At 32.8% G+C, this 26,513-nt stretch overlaps 3 protein-coding genes across 4 annotated transcripts; all 3 read right to left on the bottom strand.

Moving 5' to 3' along the window:
• Nucleotides 1-161: 161 nt before the first annotated feature.
• LOC145325690 (uncharacterized) lies at nt 162-8,572 on the bottom strand. 2 transcript variants are annotated; one of them, XM_080168645.1, is made up of 11 exons: nt 8,448-8,572; nt 8,107-8,161; nt 6,925-6,982; nt 6,066-6,122; nt 4,507-4,586; nt 3,330-3,365; nt 3,130-3,175; nt 2,289-2,422; nt 2,036-2,121; nt 1,230-1,273; nt 184-407 (listed from the first exon to the last, which is right to left on the bottom strand). In XM_080168645.1, exons 1-11 carry the CDS (start codon nt 8,490-8,492, stop codon nt 281-283), a joined length of 768 nt encoding a protein of 255 aa, XP_080024771.1. In that variant the 5' UTR covers nt 8,493-8,572; the 3' UTR covers nt 184-280. The 2 variants fall into 2 exon arrangements, with proteins under 2 accessions (XP_080024772.1, XP_080024771.1); XM_080168646.1 differs by lacking the exon at nt 3,330-3,365 and having other exon boundaries at nt 162-407; nt 3,130-3,172.
• A 3,629-nt stretch (nt 8,573-12,201) lies between these two features.
• Nucleotides 12,202-14,082, bottom strand: LOC145326665 (uncharacterized). The gene is made up of 5 exons (XM_080170032.1): nt 14,070-14,082; nt 13,993-14,028; nt 13,309-13,887; nt 12,904-12,974; nt 12,202-12,398 (listed from the first exon to the last, which is right to left on the bottom strand). The coding sequence occupies exons 1-5, from the start codon at nt 14,080-14,082 to the stop codon at nt 12,270-12,272; spliced, it is 828 nt and encodes a 275-aa protein (XP_080026158.1). The 3' UTR covers nt 12,202-12,269.
• A 164-nt stretch (nt 14,083-14,246) lies between these two features.
• LOC145326664 (uncharacterized) lies at nt 14,247-24,849 on the bottom strand. Its single transcript, XM_080170031.1, has 8 exons — nt 24,723-24,849; nt 23,423-23,485; nt 19,481-19,539; nt 19,179-19,219; nt 16,511-16,599; nt 15,973-16,122; nt 15,291-15,347; nt 14,247-15,073 (listed from the first exon to the last, which is right to left on the bottom strand). The coding sequence occupies exons 1-8, from the start codon at nt 24,808-24,810 to the stop codon at nt 14,247-14,249; spliced, it is 1,374 nt and encodes a 457-aa protein (XP_080026157.1). The 5' UTR covers nt 24,811-24,849.
• Between the last annotated feature and the right edge of the window lie 1,664 nt (nt 24,850-26,513).

Here is a 26,513-nt window from a genome sequence, read left to right as displayed (position 1 = left end):
AAATGTCTGCAAAACCTAAATGTATTAATTTAACCATACAGATATTACTAATTCGTTACTAAGACTGCTGTGTAGCAGGGATCTAAATGGATAAGACAATGGTCGATGTATTGATGTACATTTCCAATAATTATATATAGAATTATACCTCTTGTAGATTACATTTGGTGGTTGAAAACGTTTGGACACTCAACCTGATGAATGAATCAGTCAAAATAAAAGTTCCAAAAGTTTTTAAGCCAACTAATAAGAACACTTTGGGGACTAGTGTAATAACAGCCTAATGTCCCCTCCCTACCTGGCTGTGAAAAACATGGTGCTCCCACAAAATTACAAAATTAAAATTTGTATTCCTAGCTAGATGTTGACTGTTTAGCTTCAAAACTTGGGAAGATTCACTTGGACGCCTATTAACAAATATTTTTGATGAGGTATGAAATATATTTTACTCCACTTAATATATATGGTTGAATTTTCTGAAATTGCAATTTTATCGCTTTTTGATTACTTTCTAAAAAAGAACAGAGGTGGATTCTTAAAAAAATTTTGCCCCACTAATCGCTTTGTGGGGCAAAATTGTTTTCGTGAAAAATCCACCAAAATCACATGTAAAATGTACAAAAATTAAACAAAATCATATATTAATAACCCTTCTATGATTTTGTTTAATTTTGTAGATTTTTATTGTTATTTTAGTGGATTTTTCACGAAAACAATTTTGCCCCACTAAGCGATTAGTGGGGCAAAGTTTTATTTAAGAATCCATCTCAGCTATGTAGGTAATCTTCAATCCTATCGCGTGCAAAGGGTTTTGTTAAATTTTGGCACCCCCTTCTTCAAAACAAACATTTTAAAGAGTTGGATACACAGTTGGAGGTGTCCGTCCACTGCCCCTCAACATAAGCAAGAGTCAAACAAGCCTTTTTTTATTTGTAAATTAAAGGGGAACACTGACACCCTCCTTATACGTAAATACGTAAAAGGACCAAGGAAATCTTCTACAAATAAAAAATGGGGGGGGGGGGAGGATTTTTGTTTTTGGGGGGGTTGGGGGTGTCCCACCCCCCAAGAAAATAGCCTAAACCACCAAAGGACCAGTAGGTATATTCCCCGAAGAGTAGAATCCGATCGGTTCAGTGGTTACCGAGATCTTAAGGGACGGACGGACGGATAGATAGACAGACAGACAGACAGACATCATTCTACTTTGTATTATTGATGTATAATACCTGAAATTTTTTCTTTCTATTGTCATTCCATCAAAAAGAACTCTGGAGCAAATGATAATTTATTTTTTCATTAGTTAACTTAAGATTATATTATCACTAGCGGCTTCGCCCCTAGCCTCTAGGGGCTTTGCCCTAAGAAATGATAAAAAAATTAAGGTGAAATTCGTAAAAGGACCAGGGAAATCTTCTGCAAAAAAAAGGACCAAGGAAATCTTCTGCAAAAAAAAAAAAAAATGGGGGAGGATTTTTTTGTTTTTTTTTGGGGGGGGGGTGTAGGGTGTCCCAACCCCCCCAACCCCAAAGTTTAAAGTTTTTTCAAGTCCATTTTTATCAAAACTTGAACTTTTAAAACCTTTAAAAGTCAAAAATAAAAAATATTTTTTATGGGGGGAAAAAAATATGTCGAGTTTTTCTTATTTTTAGGTCGGAGCCGGAGCCGCACCAAAATCAAACGGCTCCGAAACGCTGGTTTCTTGTACTAATCCCCAAAGTTTATAATAACGTTTTCTTATTCGTTGGTTTAACATTTTTGGGGACTTTAGAGAATTTTGATTGGTTTGCTCATTGGGTTGAGTGTTCAAATATTCCAACCACTAAATCTAATCTACAAAAGGGGTAATTTTGTGTCATCATTTGGGATGCACATCAATTTATCGGCCATTGTCTTATCCCTTTATACCTCTGATATGCGTTACATTATTTTTTGTTATGTGTGTCATGAAATAAATATATATGTTAGTGATTCTACTCTATAACTCAACTTATTTGTATATTTTTGTATTTTGATATTAAATAAATAGTTTCCTAGGGTCAGCGTTGATAGCTTTTGGAGGTGTATAAACATCGACAGGATCTTCATAATTAGGAGAATATACCATTGACAATCTTCGATCTAAATAAGATTATAAGATTAAAACCAGTTTTTTTAGCAACGGTGGACTGCAGACAATTTACAAACAATTAACGTGACAGAAAATTTCCAGTTGCAGAAAATTTTCCAGGAATATATTAAAATAAAAATATCAATTATAAGTTATACGAAAATGTTATTTAAACAACCTTGTGGTTCATTGTACATGGAGCTTACTCTTCGCTGTAAATGTGGCTGCGGAGAAATTCGGGAGGTTCTCCGTCCGTCAGCCGCATTTGTCTGCGGTGGTGAGGACCGCAAATAGTAAGAGCCATGAAAACTTCTAAAATTACAAAAATCAAAATGTAATAATTATATTTCTCGTATTCATTCGAATCCGGTGGATAGGAACCGGTTCTCATCGATACGAAAAAACTATGTCTAGCATCGTATTATATCCAGCTTTCTACGAATATAAAAATGTACAATCATAAGATTAAAACCAGTTTTTTTAGCCGGTGCCTTCGGCACCTCTGGGCTTTTGTACTTTCTATATCCGCGGAAAGCTGTTTATAATACGATGCAAGAAATAACTATTATTTTTTTAGTGCTTCTCTATAATTCACTCTGTATGTCCGTCCTTCAGTCCCTTCGTATTACTATGAGAGGGTTATGTCATTTTCTCGGCTTAAATTTTAATTAAAAATTTCCTGTACTAATGCTCATCCAGTATATAATACACTTTATCCGTTTGTCTGTTAGTCATACTTCAAAAAAAAACAAAAAATACTTATTTTATCTTAAGATTTCGTGATTTTTAGGATATTCTTTTTTCATTTTACAGCTGAATATCATCCATTCATGAGTTTTTTGGGTGTTTCTTTTATTTGCTGTTGTCATCCTTGTTTAATCTGTGCCAATAAGAGGCTTTAGACAATTTTTCTGTAAAGAAACTGATAAAATACTGGACCAATATGAATCTTCCCTGAAAACAAGCCGTTTGTGAGATTTAAATGGACAAATTTTAATTTGTTTTATAATTATTGTAACCTTGTTTCTTCACTTGCACTGAACCTTGGTCTTGAAGAGTATCCTTTAATATTTAGTCATTGAAATGTGAAAGTGAAACTCATAGCTGGCTAAAATAACGATCCCCTCTTCCACCCCATTAACCCCATCCCCTCCCCTCCTAATGGATGAACGAATTGACCAAAAGTAGAGTTTTAAGTTTTTTTTCAATCACTTTCCTTGATTTCGGTGACTGATAGTTGAAGAGTAGCTGAAATCTAAAATAAATCTTTTTATGAAAGTAACATGATGGCTGTCTGTTTGTCTGTCTATAGCAAAGGATCCCGTCAAACCGCAGAACCGATATGGTTCTCCTTTACAGTGAAGCTTTTTAAAGTTCTTAACCAGTGTCCAAACTTTTCGATTTAACCAATAATTATAATCTACAGAATGATAATTATCTTTTATTATTCATATCAATTTATTGTCAACTATTGGCTGGGCCCCTAGTATCTAGAAGCTCCTTATTCCAAGGGGAAGGGGTGCGGGTTGAACATAAGCAGGTTTTTTTCTAGGGAGGGATTGTTAGCCCCACCCAAACCCCCTGGACTGGGGGGAAGTGACCAGAATTCAGTCTGGCATCTACCCTGGGACCTTTCCAGCACAGTAGGACTCTTCTGGCGTAGCTGCCAGGGTCATTGATGCACGGTGCAGGATGGACGGCGTGCACGTACCTGGTCTCCCATCCCAAGGGGAAGGGGTGGACAGATGAAATAGCCTAATACTATATCAAGACTGCATTTTTACAATGAAGGGGAAAAAAAGCCTAAAACTATCCAATTGTATAAATTAGAACAGCCTAAAACTATTCCAAAAGGAGAACTCAATCGGTTCAGTATTTATAAAAACAGCTACAGACAACAAAAAAATACTACTTTGTGTATTAGGATTGTCTGAGCCCTTAAGAATCCTGATATTAAATTAAAAATGATCTGCAGCATGTAGATAATGCATTAGTGGTCACCTTTAAACTGTTAAGTTTAAGAAACATTTTTTGTCGAGACTCGAAACCATGACCTCCCCAACTTCTAGCGGTCACATTCACATGGATATGATTATTTGTTAATATCCTCTTAGAATTTTTTTTTTATTTTGAAAATTTGAGTACCCCCCCCCCCCCCCCCCCCGACAACGAACAACTTTGCCTGCCTAGCCGCAGCGCTCGGCCCCCTTGCCTGCCTAGCCGCAGCGCTCGGCCCCCTTGCCTGTCTAGCCGCAGCGCTCGGCTCCCTAGCCTATAACCTAACCTAACCAAAACTAAAATAGTTGTTCGTTGTCGGGAAGGGGGGGAGGGGTACTCAAATTTTTAAAATTGAAAAAAAAAATTCTAAGAGGAGAACGCCGATTATTTTTACTTACCTAGATAAGGAGGAACGCTGTTTCTTATAATAAGTTTGTCCTTGCGCTTACACTCAGCTAATCGGCGGCTCAAATCAATCCTGAAAGATTTTAAGATGTGTAGGTAAGCGATGTCAATTAAAACCTTTCCAAGAAAAACTTTCCATAGACCTATAAAAACATCTCTTAAAAAGAGAACCATATCAGTGGTTAACGAGATCTTAAGTAACAGACATCATACTGTTACTTTTATATAAGTATGATTGCAAATTAATAATTTTAATGTCTATAGTTGCTAAATTTGATACCTCCAGAGACAAGGGACCAGGATCCTGATAAAACAATCCTAAGTGAATATTTCCCCACAACCCACTTCCTTCTTTTCCCCCCAATCATACCCACTTCCCTTTAGTTAGAGGATAAAATAAGTTTTACGCCAACATTACCAAATTAAATTCAAATTTTCAGCAAATGGAATTAATTTGCAGAATCACAGATGGCATAGTAATTACCTAATATTGATTTTTCTCATGTAGGTATCTTAACATTGTAATTTTACAGCATTTAAATCATAACAAGGATGACAATATTCATAAAATCGAATTTCTGACGAAACGGTAGGACAAACGAACATTAACACTTGTGTCAGAACTGAAAAATCAGAATATGAATTACAAAAGTAAAAACAAAGTTGTAAGTAAAATTGTTGACAAAACTCCTTAAATACGGAATATTGTTTAAGGACATACATACATTTTTAGGACCTGATTACAGAGATACTTCGCTTATAACATTGTACATTGTTGTTCCAGGAATCAGCGTTCCAAAAAATCAGATCAATCGGATAATTTCATCACATAAAAATTTGTTGTTAAAGAAGGTAAAATTTAAAATGTTTAAAATGGACGTACGAACATTCTGTTAACGATTACAAAGTTGCTACGCTTTCTAAATCGTACCTAACTATTACATGAATCACCTTGCAAAGTTTGGAATCGATAGGACAATTTTAACCTATTTAAATCAACGGAAAGAGCTAACTGTTTGTGACGTACGGACACTAATTATAGAAAAGCTTTGCTTTTAACAAATTTTACGGCCCCCCTGGATGTCTCAAAGTTAGTCACAGTATATTTATTATGAGAAAGTTGTTTAATTATAATTATTCTGCTGAGTTATTGTTTAACATTCCTGAGCAATTTTATAATCCTAATATAAAAATAACAGCCATTCTGTTTGTTTGTCTGTCTGTGTGTAACGAAGGATCTCGCTAACCGCTGAACCGATATGGTTCTCATTTACCGTGTAGCTTCTCATAGGATCTCAGAAGGTTATAGCTGATATCGGGGAGGGTAGAGAAATCTCAAAAAAAAAACTACATCTTAAGGGTGTGGGGGGGTATTGATTAACCCTCCCGCCACCTAAAGGGCCCACAGAGACCTCTAGTGGTGTATCCGCTAGTTTCATACATTTCTGGTAGCGTAACTACACTTAGTTAAAGTTGCTAAATAGATGTTAATAAAAGCTGATTTGAAGCTGACGCGGCTATATGTCAGCCACCACATATATATTTTGTTTACCTTAAAAGCAGAGCAATCATAGTGACCATAACAACAAACATAAGAATTACAGCGCCTAATCAGTTTTCAACATTTTATGCATTTTAGTAATAATTAACATTAAAGTAAAAGAATAGAGGGAGCACGAGCTATATGTAACTCTACCAACAGGCTGGGGACCCTGTGCCGACTTTCAAATGGGTCTCTGAATATTTAAGGCAATAGCGTAGGAAATATCAACACAGACAAGTCACTAAAAAAGAGTATAAAACAATTTGCTAACACATAAAAGGGTCTCCACCACTTGGGCGAGGTAGTTGCCTGGGTTATACATCTATTCATTTATTTATTAGATTAGTAGATTAGAAGCTACTTTATAATTCACTGTTTCTGTCCGTCCGTCGATCTATTAGTCCGTAACTCTATGGGGGAATGTGATTATCTCGACTGCAATTTGAGATAGAAGACACATTACAAACTTTCCCGATTTTGTATTACTTTTGAGGAACATGATTCCAGTTACGTCATATTTTTCTTTCCCGAAAAAGGGAAGGGGGGAAGAAAATCTCTTCAAAAGAGATGGGGAAAACCCCCTTTTCTCCCATCTCGTTTTTCTTCCCCGCTTCCCTTTTTTTCTTTCCCCCTTCCCTTTTTCGGGAAAGAAAAATATGACGTAACTGGAATCATGTTCCTCAAAAGTAATACAAAATCGGGAAAGTTTGTAATGTGTCGAGATAGAAGGATGAAACTTCTTGTCAACACTTTCATTCTTATTTAACTATAAAACATCTATGGTGGTCAGACTGCTTTTTAGCAGGTTTTTGTCTATTTTAATAATTTTTACTGTATGTCATAATAATACATGCATAATATTGTTCCTGTAGCAAAATAAATGTATGGAGGAACCATAATACCACTTTCTTCAATGTCTAGGATTTCTTAACAATAAAACATTATCAAAATATATTTTTTAACGAGGACAATTATGTAACGCGTAGCAGTAACAATCTAAAAAAATAAGTAACGCACCAAGCCTTTGCAGCCGCCTGTATAGTGTAAACATCTTAGAAAAAACCCTAATCCAAATATTTCAATCCCTCTCTTCAATAAAGTTTCAAAGCATCCATAAGTAATTAGATTTGAGGCTTAGTCGCGGCTGCCGAGCCCTGTCAGTTACCTTTTTATAGAGTATTGTCATTATATTGCAATCACGTTATTATTTTCTAAAATTTGAAATCTGTCTATTTATAACAAAAAAAGTTTTGTATAATAACTAACGGACAATCATAACCTAATCTAAACTTTATGGCCAATAATTCACGAAACCTTTAAAATAGAAAATATTCAGGGGTCTAAAGGGAGAAGACAATGGACGATAAATTGATGTATATCCCTAATAATGATGCAGAAAATTAACCATTAACCAAGTTAGTGGTTTAAACGTTTTGATACTCACATTAATGAACCATCCAATTGAAAAAAGTCTCCAAAGTTGTTAAGCCAAAACGTTATTATAAAACTTTGAGGACTAACTTTACAGCCACCATCAGGAAAACAGTAAAAGTGTCGAACTATGACGTCAGAAAAAATTAACAATTAACCAATAAGAAGCCAGTATTCACTGTGGTAAAATATATAGCGGCCTCTCATTGGTTAATTGTTAATTTTTTCTGACGTCATAGTTCGACACTTTTACTGTTTTCCACCATCAGCCGCGCGGCTTAGAGAAGCCGAAAAAAATAGCCACGTGGCTTTTTCAGCCACCCAGTAAGCCACAGCTTTTGTCGCAGCTGCGCGGCTTAAGCCACTCGAAGTCTTAGTCAGCCGCTTGGCTGAATGTGGAGGCGACTACTTTTTATGTAAGCCGCGCGGCTGTTGCTTAGGTAGGCTACGGCTTCGGCTTTGGGTGGCTGAGACTTCGTGTGGCTTATGTTTTCTTTAAGCCGCGCGGCTGATTTTGAGGCTTCTCTAAGCCGCGCGGCTTATGGTAGCTGCGGCTGCCGACCCCTGAGTGTAACAAACAGCCCAATGACCCCTATCTCTCCGTAAAATATTACATCACCTGATATGTTATAGTACTGAGTATAGTTTCTTAAATCATAATCTGGGTCCAACTCCTAATATAATTTTTAAAAATATTTATTATTAGAATTAGAATTATTTGAAGTAGTTGAAAAAGGATGTTTTAATTTATGTGTTGTGTAAAAAGACTTTTAAGATTTTACAGGGTTAGGCAGCCGCGCCTCAGCCTCAAATTAAACCACTAGAGTGTGTAAAAATATTACGAAAAGATTAATTGTTTGTTTTAGAACAATTTTAGACATCCAGCTGTATTAAAAAGTTGAAATATGACGATTTCTTTGAGGCTTACACGCGGCTACCGAGCCCTGATTGATTGAATACCTGATCAAATATTAGGTTTTCTTCAATCACATTCACATCCATCATTCAAACATTTTATTAAACTTAATGTCTTAATCAATTAATATGGCGAAGCACAAAGAAAAGTTCAGATGGACAAACGGACAAAGTTAGTTATACAGCAGTATTCATTTTCATAAAAATATCCAAAATATCACGAAGCATTTTGCATATAGTAGTACATGCTTGTACGTAGTTGTCATAAAACAATGTCCGATAAATTCATGTACATCTCCAATGATCAACACAAACGTACCCCACTTGTAGAATACAATTAGTAGCTGAAACATTTGGACACTCAACTCAATGAACCAACCAATCAAATTCAATAAAGTAGCTAAAGTTGATAAGCCAACTAATAAGAAAACGGTATAATAAAACTTTGGAGACTAGTGTCATAAACAGCCTATTGTCCTCTCCCTATGTGGATTTTAACGCAATATAATCGGATATGCTGAAAAGTAGTTCATAGAGTTGCTGCGCTACTAAGAAACAACCATCGTGCCTTGTAAAGTAGCTTCATTACTAAAATTCTAAATTTAAACTTTCCTAACATCCATAGAATTTTAGAAATATTAATCACATTTCATTTCAAAACTCTGCACATATGTTATATGTATGCAGTTTTTACTTTTTATATCAACTTATAATTTGATACTGTTTTTTAATGCCTTACCCCCGTCCCACTTTGTCTCTTCCCCTTTTCTCTTAATATAAGTATTATTAAAGGAGTGTTTTTAGATTGTGTTAAAATTTCAACATTAGCCAATATCTTAATGTAAAAGTACAAATTATAAGAGGGTAACATGAATTAGCCAAAAGTTTCTGCACTGTATGTTTTGTTTACATCCCCAAATGATGATAAACAAAATTATCCCTTCTGTGGATAACAATCAGTGGTTGAAATGTTTGGACACTCAACTAAATGAACCAACCAATCACAATTCAATAAATATCCCCAAAGTTTTCAAGCCTATGAATTAAAAATATGTTCTCAAAAACCTTTGGGGACTAGTGTAATAACAGCCCAATATCCCCTCCCTCCATGCTAGGAACCAAAATGGATTACTCTCCGACTGCCATGAAGTATAAAACAGGATTTAATTTGTTAGCATGTTTTTATTTGCTGTTTTGTACGGACTAATTAAAATTGTAACCCCATCTGTATGCAACCTAACTTACTGAAATGCTAATAAGCAGCAGTGCCTTTCCTAAGAATTCATTAACACAGGGCTACATTACAGGAATGTGGGGATGAGAAAATGGGCCTAAAATTCATTTTCTTGGATGTCTTAGACTTAGGGTACTAGAACTAATGCAATTTTTCTTATTTTGGCTAATTTTAAAGACTTTGGGGACAAGCGCACATAATGCCGCTGAATTTATTCCCTGGCTACAATATTATTAATTAACAAGGACAATAGCGTCCAATAACAGTTTTGTATTCGTTGAAGCTAAAGGTCTCGTATAATGCTTGGATAAATAGGTTGTAATTTGCAGAGAAGCTTAAGATGGATTTAGGCTATTTTTTAAAATTCTCCCTTGCTCCCCTAAAGACTAGGGGAAAAGCAACTAGTCAATATTATAAAATAGTGTATAATTGTTTAAGCAAATGATCTTCAGAATGGCTAGTCCAAATGAGTAAGGCTTTTCAGTGATGACTAATAAATAGCATAGGGTGGTATTATTTTTTACTAAGGAATTGTGACTTGACATGAATCTATACATGAATATGATATATAGTAAGTGATTAATTTTACACTTTAATTAACTTAACTATTGTTATTTGAATCACAATATCAAAATAAAATACATTTTTTCAAATTTCATGTCAAGAAAATAAAAAGAAAAGTTTGTTCCATTTACATTTAAATTGACAGTGAAAAAAAGACATGTAATTTTTTTAATCCGTCAATACACTAAAAAGTTTCAGGCTTTACGCGCCACATGATTACATTTATAGTTACAGACAGACAAAGTTGTATAGAACAACTACGCTATCAAAACGTACATATTTAGATATGTTATATTAATAAAGAGGGTAATGAGAGTGATAGTAGGGAGAGGGTGTAAATGATTTCTGTACATATCATTTTTCTTGTAGGTATCAAACTACGTTTCCTAAATTGCATTTGTTTCTAAATGCAGGTTATTTAGGACAGTAGGGATATCCATAATCATTGGCTTGCACAGAGTTTCGTCAGGGGGTGTAATTCAAAAAACAAGATTGTCCTTATTTTAATTTCAGAAAAGTGGAAAATATGTTGGGTGTTACATAACCTAATACCCAGGGTTTTGGACAGAAAGGGAGGGAATTGGCTCCCCTTAATTTTCCCTTGGTTGTTGGTTCTGACGTTGAAGTGTCATGGAGAGCATCCTTGCCCATATAAGGTAATTGACGGGTAAGGGTCAGACAGCCAATTTCTTTAAAATTTAATTATTTTATAAAAATTTTAATTTCTAAACTAGCTTTATTCGAGAGCATTGCAACAGTAGATATAGAATACGTGGATGAATTGACATAGGAAAATTTGTCATAAATTTAGGTTGCTAAAATGAACCTCATTTCTTGGTCAATTTGTTACCGAATAGGATGGAAGGGGAACGGATGGGTGTATCATTTTTTTAGCCAGCTGCGAGCACAACTTTATCAAAGTGCATGAAAATCTAGTGCAACATCCAAGTAATAATGTATCGATCATTGCAACTCTGATTGTCATATATCATTTGAAAGCTAACGTTGCATTATTTTAATTTTCATATTCATCATAATTTTGTTAATAAGTTGGACCTTAATGGATATGACAGTGAACGAAAAATTAATAAACATCCCCAATGATGATAAACACATTTACCCTTTCTGAAGATTTAATTGTTGGTGGAAAAGTTTGTACAATACTAGTTTGTAACAAACCTATAAAAATAAAGTAAAAGTACCCAAAGCTTTTGATTACGATAACGTCGTTATAAAACTTTGGGTACCAGTGTGATTTACAGTCCAATGTTTAATTCCTCTCTGGGTAATTCAGAAATATAATATTTGAGAAATCTCACCAAGTTAATATTTTCCTAGTGTCAGAAATTCTTTGCCGCAGACATTGAAAATAGTCCCCTTGTAGTTTAAACAGCTGAAAAAAGGTGGCAGCATCTTCGGAAACTGCTGCTTAAAACTAAAGTGTGGCGACTTTAGTTGTTACATATTTTGGCGAAATAGTTGTGGCTAACGCCAGGCTACAATTGAATCAAGACAACAGTAAGTACCGAGTCTTTCATAAAACCTCTCTATATATGATTTATTTAAGGCTGAATTTCTATGACTTTAGCAAAGCAACTGATAAAAATAGCCATTAATTAACTCCCTTCAGGGTTGGTTTTATGAAGAACTTTATAAAAGTAAAGTTGTTCAAAAATTGTAATAAATAATCTTTGCTTTTCTTGTCATGATTATGCGGCAACTCCTTGGGGGTGAAAATTGAACTTGAAATTTTCAAATCTAATTTTCTCTAAAAGACCCGCTGAAATATTTTGGTTTTACCTGGAATCATCATGATTTTATGTCTTATTTCACCATACATAGGTCCCAGAGCTCGGCACTTACTTTTGTTTTGATTCAATTGTAGCCTGGCGTGGGCTTGTTTAATAAAGAACGAGATAATTTAAACAATGAATGTCTAATAAATATTTATTTTTTTAAATTATGGTAAGATTTTTTAAAAGTTAATATAAAGTTATGCAATTTTTATAACAAAAGATATTATGTTATTCATAAATATTGAAAAATAATTAAATCACACAAAATACAAATTATTCTATGAAAGGTTTCTTCTTTTTAGACACTTTTCTAACTCTGAGGGTAGTTTTGCCATTCTTGCCCGGAAGGACATGGGTATCATCAGAGAATGTGACAATATCAAAAGGATCCTCCAGATTTGTCTGGTTTTAGGGAATAAATGAATGAGTTAGATTAATAAATTGGATCGAAAAGTAATTTGAAGCTTTTCTAATTTAGAGTCTGTATGCCAAATACTTTAGGTCAAAACAACACGACCTATTGCATTTGTATCAAGTGATAGAATTGGTTTACTTAATATAAAATTAGGCATGTTTGTTCATATGAGAAATTTGATACAATATTTATGTAGACAAAAAATCCCTTAGAAAACCAAATTTTTAATTTGATCTCATTATACTCACCGAAAAACAGGTGAATTGAACCATTAAGACCAAAAAGTACGTAGTATATGTAGTAATATATAAAAGCAACTTGTAAGAAGACATATATGGCTGTTCATAATAAAATGTTCTCCACAATAAAAAGAATGTTGAAAAGAAATCCAGCCATCTATCTAGAAAAGTAGCAGAGAAAATCTTATTTTCCCCAAAATTTAGTTTTTATGGATGTTGTCATTTGAAAGTCAAAGTGAATATTTATTCCTGCCTGTTGAAATGGATTGACGTCAGCTGCTTGGTTTTCAGATGAGTAATAGTAATAGTCACCAGTATCTGCTTCTAAAATGAAATTGGTGGTTTCCCTAAAGTTGTATATGTAACACATACCCCCCCCCCAAAAAAAAAACAATTTTATGATGAAATAGCGGAGTTGGGTTAGTATTCCATGCGTTTGTGTTTTACTTTAGGGCAGGTTAGGTTAGGTTATATTGTAAATATGTGGCCCTGCAGGGTTAGTTATAAGCCTTGAAATGTTATGACATACTGAAGAGGTCAAGAATAAAAAGAAAAAAACCACCCCCCTCACCCATATTTTTGATTAATAAGGGGAGTTTCTGTACTCCATATAATATATTATAATAAGATGCGAGAAATAACTATTATCAACTTTTACCTTCTTCTCCATTATCATCATATTGAAGTGCATATTCATCTGGATACTCATAATCATCAGGATTTTTATTTGTATCACCTTTTCTTGGTTTTTTGTTACCTTTTATTTTAGATTTTAACTTATTTGGCTTTCCATTGATTAATATGCTGTTGGGACCTTTTTTCTTGTTTTTATTTGATTTCTTTTCCATGGGTATTCTGTTACTTGACTCTGCTGTTCTTGTTCCAGTTACAGCTTCAGCATCTTTCTCATCCTCATTATCATATTGGTCCTCATCTTTTTCAATGTATTCATCATCATATTCTCCAATGTCTTCTTCAGCATCTTCATCCTTGTACTCTTCCTCATTGTTTTCATCTCCTGTCTCTTGTTTTTCATTTTCCTTTTCATTTGCTTCATCAATATCTTCATTGTCTACATCATTTTCTTTACCTTGAGTTTTTGTGTCATCTTTGTCTTCATTTGCTTCATCGTCTGCACCTTTATCATTGCTTCCACTCTTTGAATTTATCTTTTCATTCTTTTTTGCCTTTTTTCTTGATTGCTTTCGTCTTGGTTTTGGATCTGGTTCTGATATATCTGTAAATTTTATGATTGATAATATTAAAGAACTTATTTTTTTTGCAATTTATTTAAGATCAATGTAGCAATTTTAAACGATAAATAAAATTAAAATCATACAACCTAAAGGTGAAGTTGTTGTTTCATTTTCTGATCCATCTAAAAATTGAATTATTGAATCATAAGTAAAAAATCTGTACTTTTAAAAAGCATTCTAATATTTTTTTAGATTTAGAGGTTATTGAATATCATCATAAAAATTATCATCCATCATTTTTTAAACACTAGAAGTGAAAATATTATTTACAAAATTTTTTGGAATTAGTAACAATTCAAAATACAGCATTTAAAAAAATAAGATGAAAATAAAAAAAACCTTACTCCCCTTCTTCTGTATCATTCACTTGTGTACTTGATTCATTGCCACCATCTGTAGTGTCATTATCTTTGTTATTTCCAGCTAAAGAAGATTCAGTGCTATCATCTGACTTCTTGGTACTGTTAGGGATTTTTTCCTTATCTTCTACATTATCATTATCTTTCAAAGGAGAATCAGTTTCATTTTCAATTTCATCTGATTGTGGAGTAGTAGATTTTATAGCTTTATCCCCTTCAGCGGGAACTGTTGTAAACAAGAGTGAACCATCACCTTTAGTGGCCCAATAATGAAGTTCACCTGCTGTTCCTGTGGGAGCTTCTTTTGGATAAACAGAAACTGTAGATATTGATGTAGTTTCTACATCATCTGTATCACTGCCACCAGTTGTAGTTTCAGTATCCTCAGAACCTTCTGTTGTTTCAATATTCTCAGAATCTACTGGATTTTCATTATCCTCAGAAGCAACTGTTGTTTCAATGTTCTCAGAAGCAGTTGTTGTTTCAGTATCCTCAGTTTCAGTATCTTCAGTTTCAGTATCTTGAGTTTCAGTATCCTCAGTTTCAGTAAACTCAGTTTCAGTATCCTCAGTTTCAGTATTCTCAGTTTCAGTATCCTCAGTTTCAGTAAACTCAGTTTCAGTATCTTCAATTTCAGTATCCTCAGTTTCATCCCCAGCAGTGTTATCATCATCTGTTTCTTCAGATGAAGCATAATACTCATCATCATAATTCTCCTGTGGTATATAATCTTCATTCTTTTCATTCAATGCTCTAAAGTATTCTTGCAAGGATGGCATTGGTTCCATTGGTATATCTATAGGAGGACCTAGCAATAAATAATCAATTAAGAATTTGATACAGTATATATCATCACTTTAAGATACAATGCCTACTAACTAATCAAATAATATTTCTAAAGCTATAAATATAATTTAATTCTCAGATATAAGGTTGGAATACCATATATGTAAAATCTAAAATCAGAAAGACAAGAAACCTGGGGATAAGCATTTTTCTATATTGTTGAAGATAAATTGGTTTACCTTGCTCTACAACCCCAACATCTACCCAATTAGGCTCAGCAACAGCACGGTCAGCCTCTTCAGGATTAGTAGTGTTCATATAATTATTCTTAAAACTTGTTGCAATTTCATCTTTGCTTCATTTATTCATTGCAAAGGCAAGAAAATATGGTAGAATTCTCTTGGAAACTTACATAAAGTACTATTTGCCATTTCCAAATCTAATTAGTTATTCTTTTCCTATGATGCATCCCTTATTCTTATAATAAAGTAACCAGATCTGTGTGTGCGTACCAAAGGATTTCACTAACCACTGAACCTATATGGTTTTCCATTACAGGGTAGGTTCTCATATGTCCATGAAAGGTTTTGGGGGAGGGTACCACCAACTTCCCAAGATAAATTGCCAATAGAAATAAATGACACCCCCAAAAAATTTTGTTTATAACTTTTGCTTTTTAAAACTACAATTGAAAGAGGGGAGGTTGACTTTCCCACCTCAAGGGCACCTAGTGGCCTCTAAAAGCAAAGCCACAAGTAGCAAATCTTTACTGAACAGTATATTAATGTAAATTAGTTTAACTTGCATAGACTTCCAAGGTTTGGGGGTGAAAGGGTGTTTACCCCCCTCAAAATTAAATTGTTGGACATCTCTGCAAGGTCAATTTTCTTTGAAGTTTTTTTTTGATTATATGAACTTTACCAGCATAAGGGTAGTTTGAACCATAATTATTATAGTAGTCTGATCCATAGTTGTAGTAATAATCATAAGGATATGGTACAAAGGATTGCTTCCATGGTTTCATACTCTGTGGCGCAGGATTTTCTACATTTTCTGATTTCAGATTTTCCTCTAAAATATTAAATTGACTGAAATAGGGTAAAAAAAAACTTATTAAAGAACAGACCAAAATTAATTTACAGAACTAAGTTTCTTGTTAATAACTTGAGGAAGGGTTGAGTCATATCACAAAATATCTCAAGGCGAGGGGGGGGGGGGGGTTGTTAAAGCATTTCAATAGGCGGATAAATTATTTGGCTGAACTATAAGTATACAGGTTAATTTAATAAAAAGAAATTTGCCCGTTTAATTGGTCATGACATTACACCTAACTTTATAAAAGTAGCCAATTGTCATGTCTAGTTATAGCTGAATAAAGGATGATATTGCACTAAATATTCATCACCCTCCTCTCACAATTATGTAGCATTTCTATAATTATATTAAGTAGAGATATTACCTACTATTTGACTGCCACCTAAAACTTTAGCATCTGAAGCATTCATAGATATATCTCCACTCAAACGTTGTGTTCCATCTGATGCTGAACTTCATAAAAAAAATTGTGAAATATATTAGTACTAATGGCTTCGCGTCTAGCCCACTTTACGAAAAGTCCTCCCTCCTATATACTTACCTTTCTATAGGCTTTACAGATATTATAAAAAATGCCTCTAATTAAAGATACTCTATGGCATTAATTGTCACACAGTCATAAAACTAAAAAATACTTTTTGGGGGTGTGGTAATTTTTTCTAAAGGGGGCTATGTTCCATTGTGTGGTTTGGTTTCCCCACGCCCCATAAGTGTTTTTAATTACAAAATATAAAAATTAGGGGAGGGTTATTTTTCTTCTTTTGGGGAGGTGTCCAAACCCTCAAGAAATAGTTTAAAACCACTGCACAAACAATACCTATAATCCATGAAGAGCAGAGCCCTATTGGTTCAATGTGGTGGTTGCTGAGATCTTAAGCTTCAGTCAGACGGACAGAAATAGTTCTACTTTGTAATTTAGGTAAAGGTAAAAAAATAAACACTAACTGGCCGCCTTTCAACCCATGCTTGGACTCGATAAAACAACCTGAGTTGTAATTAAAAATGGCTGACAAAGACAATTTCTGCAAAGGGCAGTACAAAATTAACAGACTTATTCACTCATTTGATAGGTAGTTTTGTTGACAATTTATTGTAACTCAGGTTGTTTGTTCAATAGGTCAAATATTTGTATTAAAATTGCATGAATTTGTTGTACTATAGTATAGAAACATTAATGCAATAGAGCTCTTGTATTTCTATTTAGTATAAATTTTATAATCCATATTTTCTAACTTCTACGATAAACAACCTGGAAATTAATACTTAAGTTTAAAACTCAATTTTTTTGTACTACAGTACTAAAATTGTAGGAATTTGTTGTACTATAGTATAGAATATTTGTACAACATTAATGCAATATATCTCTTGTATATCTATTTAGTATTAATTTTATAATCGATAATTTCGACCTATACAATAAACAACCTGGGAATTCATACTTACATTTGAAACTTCTTTTTTGTACTACTTTTTTTGCACTACTTTTTTGTACTAAAGTACTAAAATTGTATGAATTTGTTGTACTATAGTATAGAAACTTTGTACAACATTAATACAACCCAGCATCTACTAAAGTGGTTTTGTTTATTTAGAAATGTTGCATTGACATGTCGTTAATTTTCAATACGTCTTTTTTGTGACGTATTTAAAGAAAATGACTTATTAATATGGCCTTAATTGTTTTTTATTTGCCATTATTTTTCTTAAAAAAAGAAATTACAAATTAATGCCTGATTAAATATAAAATTTAAGGTTGTTTCAATACGTCATATTCTATTTTTTCCACTTATTAATATATATGTTGTAGAATACATATTAATGTGACAGTAAATAAAATAAATAATGTGGATTCAAAACGTCCTTTATTTGTAATAAGTCATCTTTATTAATTAAATAATTTAAATGAGGTATTGATAAATAAGGACGCATTAAAATGATCTCATCTAAATTTAATAAGGAAATGGATCAAATAGTTACTGATTTTGACACTAGATGGCAGTTGAAATCACTAATTGTTTAGCTTTGTTTTCTCAATGTTTTGACCTTATTTTTAGTTTGACAATTATTATTTTGTAATGAAATGAAGGATAATAGTACTACAGACACCACTATGAATTTATATTTTAGTTCCTTTATGCATGTATATTATGAAAACTATTTTTTTTGGTGAGACCTTCTAGAAAGAATAGAACCATATATATAGGTCATGAAACTTTTCAGTAAGCAATGAAATAATAGAAACATATTATGTGTTTGATTCAAAATTGTTAGATTAATTTTAACCCTGAATTATTTCTACTATTTTGTTTGTAAGTAAATAATACATTACCAAATTTGGTAGCCATATTGTTTTTTTTGACGTTTTATAAAAATTTGACGTCTTAATACAGCCTTAAATGATTTAAATTGAATTAAATTTAATCATTTTATTTACCACAAATAATAAAAAATTATAATCCATTTTGAAAGTTTGGCAGACATCTTGTTTTTCTGGACGTTTTAAAGGAAAAATTGAGGTTTTAATGCGCCGTTATTTAAGATAAAATGTCATTAATTAAATTCAAAATATTGTTATTATTTATATTTTTTTGGTGACGTTTTTTTAAAGATAACAACGTGTTTTTGGTACACAACACGTCCTTTAAAAAAAAATTTAAAAATATGAAACGTCATTTGTATAGTAATAAAAAAGTTACGTCATTAAGGACGTATTAATGCGACATGTTTCTTAAAATAATGCGATAAAAGTATATGCTGGGAATAGAACTCTTGTATTTCTATTTAGTATAAATTTTATAACCCATAATTTCTAACTTATACGATAAACAACCTGGGAATTAATACTTACATTTGAACTTCTTTTTTTACTACTTTTTTGTACTATAGTACTAAAATTATATGAATTTGTTGCAATATAGTATAGAAACTTTGTACAACATTAAAACAATAGTAATCTTGGATTTCTCGTATAAATTTAATCATACAAATTTTTTTTGACCTATAAAACAAACAACCTGAGAATTGATACTTACATTTGATACTCATATTGAAAACAGTAATATTTGCCTGGATTCTAGTGAAAACAAAATATTTTAACATAAAAAATATTTATAAAAAAGTTATTCTTTAAATTTATATAATAAACATATACATTATTTTGATTAAAAAACAAAGTTAAACAGAAAAAATCTTCATGTGTATTTTTAGCCAATCAAAAATTGGCGGGGGGGGGGGGAAGCTCGGAATTGTTATTTGGCCAGCTGGGACTATCTCTTTATTAGAGTACATGAGAATTTTTTGCAACATCTAAGTAATTTTGTATATAAATTCTTACATCTTGATTTGTATAATAGCAAGGGGCTCCACACATTTCAGAAGCTGCATAATTGTACTCTGAACAAATAAAGTAAAATAATAAAGGGGGCATGAGCTTTAGGAGCTCTACCCACAGGGTGGGGACCTTGTCCTGATTTTTAAATGTCGTCAGAAATGTAAAAACAGCCAAGTCCCTACAAAAGAATAGAAAGCAATATGCTATCTGATGAAAAGGGTCTCCACCTCTTGAGCCAGGTAGTTGTCTGGATTATACATCTATTCTTATTCATTTATCCTCTGATCAATTTAATTTTCGGATCATGGAAAGAAAACAAAGTCATTCCTAAATTAGGACAGAAGTCACCTTCCTAGGAAGGACATAAGTAGCCTTCCTTAAGTGAGAATTTGTTAGATGAAGGGCATAACATGCCTCCCTTAACAAAGATTTTGCAAGATTGAGGACATAAGTAGCCTCCCTTCACCTCACAAAACCTAGCTTTTTGATCCTTCACATAGTAAAATCTTGCATAAAATTGGTTTTTGGTCCATCACATAGCAAAATATTAGAAAACTTAGCTTTTCTGTCCTTCACATAGCTAATTCTTGCAAAACATAGCAAATTCTTGCAAAACATAGCAAATTCTTACAAAACATAGCAAATTCTTGCAAAACATAGCAAATTCTTACAAAACATAGCAAATTCTTGCAAAACATAGCAAATTCTTGCAAAACATAGCAAATTCTTGCAAAACATAGCAAATTCTTGGAAAACTTAGCTTTTCTGTCCTTAACATAGCTAATTCTTGCAAAACATAGCAAATTTTTACAAAACATAGCAAATTCTTGCAAAACATAGCAAATTCTTACAAAACATAGCAAATTCTTGCAAAACATAGCAAATTCTTACAAAACATAGCAAATTCTTACAAAACATAGCAAATTCTTAGAAAATTTAGCTTTTCTGTCCTTCACATAGCAAATTCTTGCAAAACATAGCAAATTCTTGCAAAACATAGCAAATTCTTGCAAAACATAGCAAATTCTTACAAAACATAGCAAATTCTTGCAAAACATAGCAAATTCTTGCAAAACATGGCAAATTCTTAGAAAACTTAGCTTTTCTGTCCTTCACATAGCTAATTCTTGCAAAACATAGCAAATTCTTACAAAACATAGCAAATTCTTGCAAAACATTGCAAATTCTTACAAAACATAGCAAATTCTTGCAAAACATAGCAAATTCTTACAAAACATAGCAAATTCTTACAAAACATAGCAAATTCTTGCAAAATATAGCAAATTCTTACAAAACATAGCAAATTCTTGGAAAACTTAGCTTTTCTGTCCTTCACATAGCTAATTCTTGCAAAACATAGCAAATTCTTGGAAAACTTAGCTTTTCTGTCCTTCACATAGCTAATTCTTGCAAAACATAGCAAATTCTTACAAAACATAGCAAATTCTTGCAAAACATAGCAAATTCTTACAAAACATAGCAAATTCTTGCAAAACATAGCAAATTCTTACAAAACATAGCAAATTCTTGCAAAACATAGCAAATTCTTGCAAAACATGGCAAATTCTTAGAAAACTTAGCTTTTCTGTCCTTCACATAGCTAATTCTTGCAAAACATAGCAAATTCTTACAAAACATAGCAAATTCTTGCAAAACATAGCAAATTCATACCATGAGGGTCCCAAACTCAAAAACGAATTTTCAGCGCGATCCGACCACCGGTTCTCAAGATACGGTGACCTGGTGTCCTTGGTACCGACGGTAAGATTTGGGAAATGGTTCGAATCCTTAGTAAATTTGGCTAAGTCCAAAAAGTTTTTGACACTTAGAATATTTTCCACCTGGTGTCCTCTCAGTAGGTACGCTTGGTGTCACCTGGGTATTTTTTCTTCAAAAATTTGACTAAGTGTCAAAATATTTTTGGACTTAGCCAAATTTACTAAGGATTCGAACCATTTCCCAAATCTTACAGTCGGTACCAAGGACACCAGGTCACCGTATCTCAAGAACCGGTGGTCGGATCGCGCTGAAAATTCGTTTTTGAGTTTGGGACCCTTATTGCAAGAATTTGCTATGTTTTGCAAGAATTAGCTGTGTTTTGTAAGAATTTGCTATGTTTTGTAAGAATTTGCTATGTTTTGCAAGAATTTGCTATGTGAAGGACAGAAAAGCTAAGATTTCCAAGAATTTGCTATGTTTTGCAAGAATTTGCTATGTTTTGCAAGAATTTGCAATGTTTTGCAAGAATTTGCTATGTTTTGTAAGAATTTACTATGTTTTGCAAGAATTAGCTATGTGAAGGACAGAAAAGCTAAGATTTCCAAGAATTTGCTATGTTTTGCAAGAATTTGCTATGTTTTGCAAGAATTTGCTATGTTTTGCAAGAATTTGCTATGTTTTGCAAGAATTTGCTATGTTTTGCAAGAATTTGCTATGTTTTGTAAGAATTTGCTATGTTTTGTAAGAATTTGCAATGTTTTGCAAGAATTTGCTATGTTTTGTAAGAATTTGCTATGTTTTGCAAGAATTAGCTATGTGAAGGACAGAAAAGCTAAGTTTTCCAAGAATTTGCTATGTTTTGTAAGAATTTGCTATGTTTTGCAAGAATTTGCTATGTTTTGTAAGAATTTGCTATGTTTTGCAAGAATTTGCTATGTTTTGTAAGAATTTGCAATGTTTTGCAAGAATTTGCTATGTTTTGTAAGAATTTGCTATGTTTTGCAAGAATTAGCTATGTGAAGGACAGAAAAGCTAAGTTTTCCAAGAATTTGCTATGTTTTGCAAGAATTTGCTATGTTTTGCAAGAATTTGCTATGTTTTGCAAGAATTTGCTATGTTTTGTAAGAATTTGCTATGTTTTGTAAGAATTTGCTATGTTTTGCAAGAATTTGCTATATTTTGTAAGAATTTGCAATGTTTTGCAAGAATTTGCTATGTTTTGTAAGAATTTGCTATGTTTTGCAAGAATTAGCTATGTGAAGGACAGAAAAGCTAAGTTTTGCAAGAATTTGCTATGTTTTGCAAGAATTTGCTATGTTTTGCAAGAATTTGCTATGTTTTGCAAGAATTTGCTATGTTTTGCAAGAATTTGCTATGTTTTGCAAGAATTTGCTATGTTTTGTAAGAATTTGCTATGTTTTGCAAGAATTAGCTATGTGAAGGACAGAAAAGCTAAGTTTTCCAAGAATTTGCTATGTTTTGCAAGAATTTGCTATGTTTTGCAAGAATTTGCTATGTTTTGTAAGAATTTGCTATGTTTTGCAAGAATTAGCTATGTGAAGGACAGAAAAGCTAAGTTTTCCAAGAATTTGCTATGTTTTGCAAGAATTTGCTATGTTTTGCAAGAATTTGCAATGTTTTGCAAGAATTTGCTATGTTTTGCAAGAATTTGCTATGTTTTGCAAGATGAAGGACATAAGCAGCCTTCCTAATGTAAGAATTTGTCAGACAAAGGACATAAGTCACCTCCCTTAACTTAGATTTTGTTAGATGAAGGACATAAGTAGCCTTCCTTAGATCAATTTCCAGTGACTTCTGTCCTAATTAGGAATGACTTTGTTTTCTTTCCATGATCCTAATTTTCAAATTGTAAAATATTTGTATTTAAAATAAACCTAAAATTCTTTTTTTTAAGGGGGGAGACCATCTTCCCCTCCCTGCTATTAAAAATCTATGAAAAGTGCTTTATTACATAATCAGGATTTAACCTACAAGTGGTGTCAACACCATCCTTAATATTAAAATTCACAAACCAAGCCTTTTTCAGCCCCTCAAGAAATACACTCCAGTGGCAAAACCCTGTTTATGCCACAGCAGTGCACTGGTCAGAAAAACATAAAATAGTTAGTCTGTGTATTGGCCTATCATTGGTCTCTTGTATAATCTGATGTCATTTTTGTAAGCACTATAAAGAGTTTCCACAAAACTGTCTAATTTTTGTATTACCTTGTCCTGTTGTTACCAAATTGTATGTTTCAGTAAAATTATCATTATCACTAATCCGCCTTTCTAAAAAAATTTAATTGTGGCTACCCCACTTTAAAAACCTTACTTTGGAACACTCAACTAAAACAATAATTTGGCCCACTATTTTTCTCAATTGCTTTTTTTTAAGAATGACAATCACATTTACCCCATTTGATGTTCCAAAAAATGGGAAAACAAGGGAGCAATTGAGTGTTCCAAACGAGTGTTCCAAAGTTGAGTGGGGTAAGGTTTTTTAAGAACCCACCTCAGAACAATCAACAAAGTTATGTATTTTGATGTTAATATTTTGTCAGGCACAATGTGTAATAACAAGATCGAAACGGTCATAGATGCGTTGATGTATTTCATATATTTATAATCTATATGTCTACATAGAAATGATAACATCTCTAAAATACGAAGTAGAGAGATGTCTGTCCGTCCCTTAAGATCTCGGTAACCACTGAACCGATTGGATTCTACTCTTTAGGGAATATTCCTATTGGTCCTAGGGTGGTTTTATGCTATTTTCTTGGGGGGTGGGACACCCTAACCCCCCTAAAAACCAAAAAATCCCCTCCCCTCAATTTTTTTTAAAAAGAATTTTTATATAATACAAAGTAGATTGATGTCTGTCCGTCTGTCTTTCTGTCCGTCCGTCCATTAAGATCTCGGTAACCACTGAACCGATTGGTTTCTACTCTTTAGGGAATATACCTACTGTTCCTACACACTCCCATCACCCCCCACCCCAAAAAAAACCCCAATTTTTAAAAAAAGAATTTTTGCGAATTTTACGACTTTGCGAATTCGCCATTTATTTGCGAAAATTTGCGACCAATTCGCAATTTTTCCGGCTGGGAGGTAATAAAAGATGTTATTATTTCGATACTCACATCATTTTTTTTAAGCACGTACCTCATATTTTTTTGATTACCTCTTAGGGCAAAGTCCCTAGAGGCTAGGGGCGAAGCCGCTAGTATTATTATAAAGAGAGAGAGATAGTAATATAAATTTTCGTTGAAGACCCACATCTTGAGTATAAGATTAGATTTTCTACTATAAAAATAATACTATCGGCTGCACCTATAGCATTTCTGGGCTATGTGTTTGTTGGAAAAAGTGAATGACAGAAAAATAACCTAAAACTATCCAAATACTAAAATCTTAACATAGAATATTCTAAAACCATCCCAGAACTTATTTGAACCTTCCCTAAAGTTGAGAAGCTAAAGAAAAAAACCTTACTACTTTATAAAATAGGATAAGTAATAATTACCTATAGTTTCATAACAATTTATAGATTCAGCATGTTGAATGTAACAAATAACAATTAATAATCCTTTTTTCCAGTCATTTTTGGACATTTTACCTACAAAGTTTTTTTGAAGTATTCACAGATATCTTGAGGAATAAGAAAATAAAAGATAAATGGGTTTACAAAAACAAAGTTAACCCCTAAGTAGATCAAGATCATTGGTTTAAAAGTTTAGACGCTACAAGTGTAAACCAACCAATCACAGTTTATCAAACCTAAAAAGTGGCATTCAATGATATTGTAAACTTCAAATTAGCAGGGATCTAATCTAAAGGGATAAGACAATGGACGATAAATGGATGTACATACCATTACTCAATGAAGATTCATATAATTACCCATTCTGTTGATTACAATTAGTTGTTCAAACGTTTGGGTTCTCGACTTAATGAACCAACCAATCAAAATTTAATAAAATCCCCAATGATGATAAACAAGGTTAACCCTTTAGTAGAATAAAATCGTTATAAGTCTAACTAATCAATTAATGCTTAATCAGGCTCTATTAGACCTAATAGGTGCCATTGACGGAAATTGTAAACTATGATTCCATTAGATTTTGAAAAGTTATGTCACGCCTATTTCAGTATTAGGGGTATGCCTTTATGAAACTGACAGAAAAAAAAACACACGATAACTCTTAAACTGAATTTAGAATTTAAACACTTTTTAAACTACTAGTTATGAAGCCATTGGCATCTAGGGGCTAGAAAATAGCTTAAAACCACCAAAGGACTAATGATTTTGGTTTCTTAAGATTCAGCCAAAAAAACATATTATATGATGAAAAGGACAATTGAATTCATGATTTTTGTTTGCTTTAACTACTGGAAATTTTATTTGAAAATTTGCAATCCAATGTAACCCTAACTTTGGAATGAAAAACAGAACCCTTTTAGAATTAGAATTAATACATTAAAACTATTCAATTATAAACAATGATTGAATGTAAACTAAAATTCCTCCTATTGTTTTACACAAAAAAATGTTTGAGGTATTATCTTACAATTCTAACCTTGTTGTATCCTAGTAATTTAAAAGACAGTCCTATTTTAAAGTTTCTGTAGGGAAAAAACTCTTTTATAGATGTCATTTTTATGTTTAAAGCTTCAAAAGAAAACAAGGATGACAAAATCCATAAAAGCGAAGCACTGAAACGGTAGGACAAACGGACATTAACACTTGTAGAGTGTCAAAACTGAATAATTAGAATATAAATGTATAAGAGTCAAAGCAAAATTGTAAGTAAATTTGTTAAAAAACTGTTTGATACAGGTTAATGTTTATGGACATACTTACATTTTTAGGACTTGATTATAGAGTTGATTCGTTTATTACATTATACTTTGTTGTCCCAGGCATCAGTATACCAAAAATCAGATTAATCCGATAATTAGATCACATAAAAATTTGTTGTTAAAAATCAACATGTTTAAAATGGACGTACGGACATTTTGGTAATGATTATAGAGTTGCTACGCTTTCTAAATCGTACCTAACTACTAAAGGAATTACCATGCAAAATTTGAAATCGATAGGACAATTCTAACATGCCTAAATTAACGAAAAAAGCTATCCGTTACGGACGGACGTACGGACGGACCGACCCTAATTATAGAAAAGCTTCGCTTTTAAAAACCATGTCTGTCTATTTTACAGACTTTTCTTACGAGGTTGGTACACCACCTTTTGAAGAAACACATCTATCCTTTAATATAAAGTAGTAAGTTTTTTTGTCTGAAGATCAAGATA

The sequence above is a fragment of the Acartia tonsa genome, chromosome 8 (genome assembly GCF_053477335.1).
Source record: "Acartia tonsa isolate MP-2025a chromosome 8, ASM5347733v1, whole genome shotgun sequence".
NCBI lineage: Eukaryota > Metazoa > Arthropoda > Copepoda > Calanoida > Acartiidae > Acartia > Acartia tonsa.
The sequence above is the reverse complement of the archived record's forward strand: the minus strand, read 5'-3'. Positions and strand labels throughout refer to the sequence as shown.